General features: G+C 38.9%; 1 protein-coding gene across 1 annotated transcript; it reads left to right on the top strand.

Moving 5' to 3' along the window:
• The first annotated feature begins 1,165 nt into the window (after positions 1–1,165).
• On the top strand, positions 1,166–2,563 carry LOC122293581. The gene has a single exon (XM_043102127.1). It carries the CDS (start codon positions 1,166–1,168, stop codon positions 2,561–2,563), a length of 1,398 nt encoding a protein of 465 aa, XP_042958061.1.
• The last annotated feature ends 331 nt before the right edge of the window (positions 2,564–2,894 follow it).

The following is a 2,894-nucleotide window of genomic DNA, read 5'->3' as shown; positions in this document are numbered from 1 at the left end:
TCAAATGAGTTATTATCTAACTTATATGAAACTTGACTCGAATAATTTCGTCTTTATTATTTTTGTAATAATATTTTTTACTTTACAACGAGAATATTTAAATTAATTTAGAAAATAAGAGGAAATCATATTCCTAATACTATATGCGTTAAAATTCTTATGATTATAACTATTTATATATATAAGCTAAAGTCTTTTTAATTGAGACGTTTTACCTTATGTGACTAACAAAGATGAAATTATTAGAAACGTCACGTTAACACCAATTATATTTTCATAATCACCTTAAAAATCTGAAATACGCAAGAGAGAGAGAGAGAAAAAAAAAAAAAACCAAAAACTTAAAAAATATGAAATTAAATTAAATTCATTTTTAAAATCTGTGGGTATAGGAAAGGGTGGGGCAGTATGGGGCAACCACCTTTGGGCTTGCCAAAGGTAGACATGACAGGCCACCTCCACTGTGGTCTGGATTGGGTCACCACAAGGTGGCCCAATATAAAGCCCAAAGGAGGGTTTTCTTGAAAAAAAAAAAAAAAAATCTCTTAACTCTTTTTTAAAAGGGTTTTGCTAGGTACAGTCGGCAAATGCAGTCGGCGTATAGTCGGCTGTACGAAATGAATAAAAAAATTATAAAATAATTATTTTATATTCAGTGGGACCTACATGAATAAAAAAAGGTTATAAAAATATTTTTTTTTTTTCATGTAGGTCCCGTATTAATTTACTTTTTTCTCCACGACTGCACGCCGACTGCATTTTTCGACTGTAAAAAGTATTTCTCTTTTTAAAATATTATTTTTATTTTTTATTTTGAAGTAACATGTAACCAACAATTTACTAACAAGTTTCTAAATAAGGGACAAACTTGATCTTTATTAAAACCACATGAAGTAAGGAATTCAATTATAAAATTAGAGGCCTAGAAATTTAATCTTGAGACCAACCATAGGGACAGCTTTTGTATTTAACCTTGAACATATCTACAATACTCCAAAGACGGTCTGTCAAAATTTATGGATAAAATTAAAACATATAATATAAATAATTTACCTTATCAAAATTAAGAAGTTCTTGAACAATGTAGAGAAAGCAAGAGGCTAGAAAAACTTGTATATTTTTCATTGAAGTTTTCTATGTACAAGAATGTATATATATACGAAGTATGTATATATATCCAGTCCTTCTTTCACCTCGTGAGAGTAAGGTTTTCTCTCAAGGTTTCCTGTGGAAATCTTTGAGATCTTCTCTCGGACTTAGGTCTGTGGAGATGGAGGATGGTGTTTTATCATCCCTCTACGAGGGACTGAAATTAACAGATGAGGAAAAACAAGAGATTGAGGTTAGCACTGAAGAAATATCGTTATCAACTTCAAAAAGCAAGCTATGCATAATGGTTTGTCTGATTTCTGATAAGGAGACAAACAGAGGAGCTCTCATGGGTACGCTGCCTAAGATATGGAATGCAGAGGGGAAAATTGTTTTTAAAGAGGTTGGAAGAAATAAGTTCTTGGTGGAGTTTAAATCGAGGTCGGATAAAATAAGAGTGTTGAATGGTCGGCCATGGTCCTTTGACAAGAGCCTGCTGTGTATCCAGGACTGTGAAGGTGCCAAGTCCATTAAGGAAATGCAGTTCTGTTTTGAACCCTTCTGGATTCAGTGTCATGACATGCCATTCGCAGGTATGACTGCGAGTATGGGGCAGAAGCTGGGAAGCTCCCTGGGGAAGGTTCTTATGGTGGATACGGATGGCAGTGAAACCTGCTGGGGCAAGTTCTTACGTGTGAAGGTAATGCTAGACATAACCAAACCACTTGCTAGAGGCAGGTTTATTTCTCAGGATGGTGAAAAGTTCTGGATTCCTTTTAAATATGAAAGAATGGCCAACTTTTGTTATCACTGTGGGTCCATAAAACATGGACATGGAACTTGCGAAAACATAGAGAAGGGGCTGCATGTGGGGGCTAGTCTCGGGCAGCAGTATGGTGCGTGGCTGAGGGCTAGTAACAAAAAGCAAGTCAAGTCGGCAGGCAAGGTGAGGAAGATGACAGATGACGGTGGATCATCGGAGAGTGGTCGGAGGGTGTCCTCAGATGAGTCCACTAAAGAAGATGACAATTATGGAAAGGTACCAGAGGCAGTTAGGCAGCAGGCAGGCAGCCAATCATTGCACACGCATGAGGAGGCTGCACCTGTCAGTGCTAGGAGGAAAGTTGTCGAGGCAGTGGAATCAGTGATGCAGGAGGGGGGACAGTCGCCAACAATTCTGTTAGAGGAATCCCAGCTGGGCCCAGTGGTAGTGGAGGAATCTAAAAAGGAAAGGAAGGTACCAAGCAGTGGGCATAGCTGGAAAAGAAGAGCACGTGAGGCCAGAATATCACCAACTAATCAAGGATTAGAGGAAGAAATTATAGTGACTAAGCACAACCATTCAAGTAAAAGGAAAGCTCAAGAAATTTATGAAGGTGGAGTGGAAAAAAGAAGTAAGCTAACCCTTGTAGATGAGGAAGGGGATGAACTCTCTATGGCAGTGGCTGTTGAGCAGCCCTGCCAGCTACTATGATTCTTTTGAGTTGGAACTGCCGAGGGCTTGGGAACCCTCGGACAGTTCGAGAACTTCGCCTCATGGTGAAGGAAAAGGGCCCAGGTTTCATTTTTCTGTCAGAAACAAAATGTAGGAGAGAAAGATTGGAGGGGATAAGGAATGGCTTGGGTTTTGAGTGCAGTTTTGTGGTGGACAGTGTAGGGAGAAGTGGAGGTCTAGCTATGTTTTGGAGAGCTGAAGCACAAGTTGAGTTATTCTCTTACTCACAGAGTCACATTTCTGTGATTGTAGGCAAGGATGATGAGAGGCAACAGGTGATGGTTACGGGTTTCTATGGTAATCCTGTGGT

This window comes from Carya illinoinensis, chromosome 14 (assembly GCF_018687715.1).
Source record: "Carya illinoinensis cultivar Pawnee chromosome 14, C.illinoinensisPawnee_v1, whole genome shotgun sequence".
Classification (NCBI taxonomy): domain Eukaryota; kingdom Viridiplantae; phylum Streptophyta; class Magnoliopsida; order Fagales; family Juglandaceae; genus Carya; species Carya illinoinensis.
This window is presented reverse-complemented; position numbering and strand designations above follow the sequence as displayed.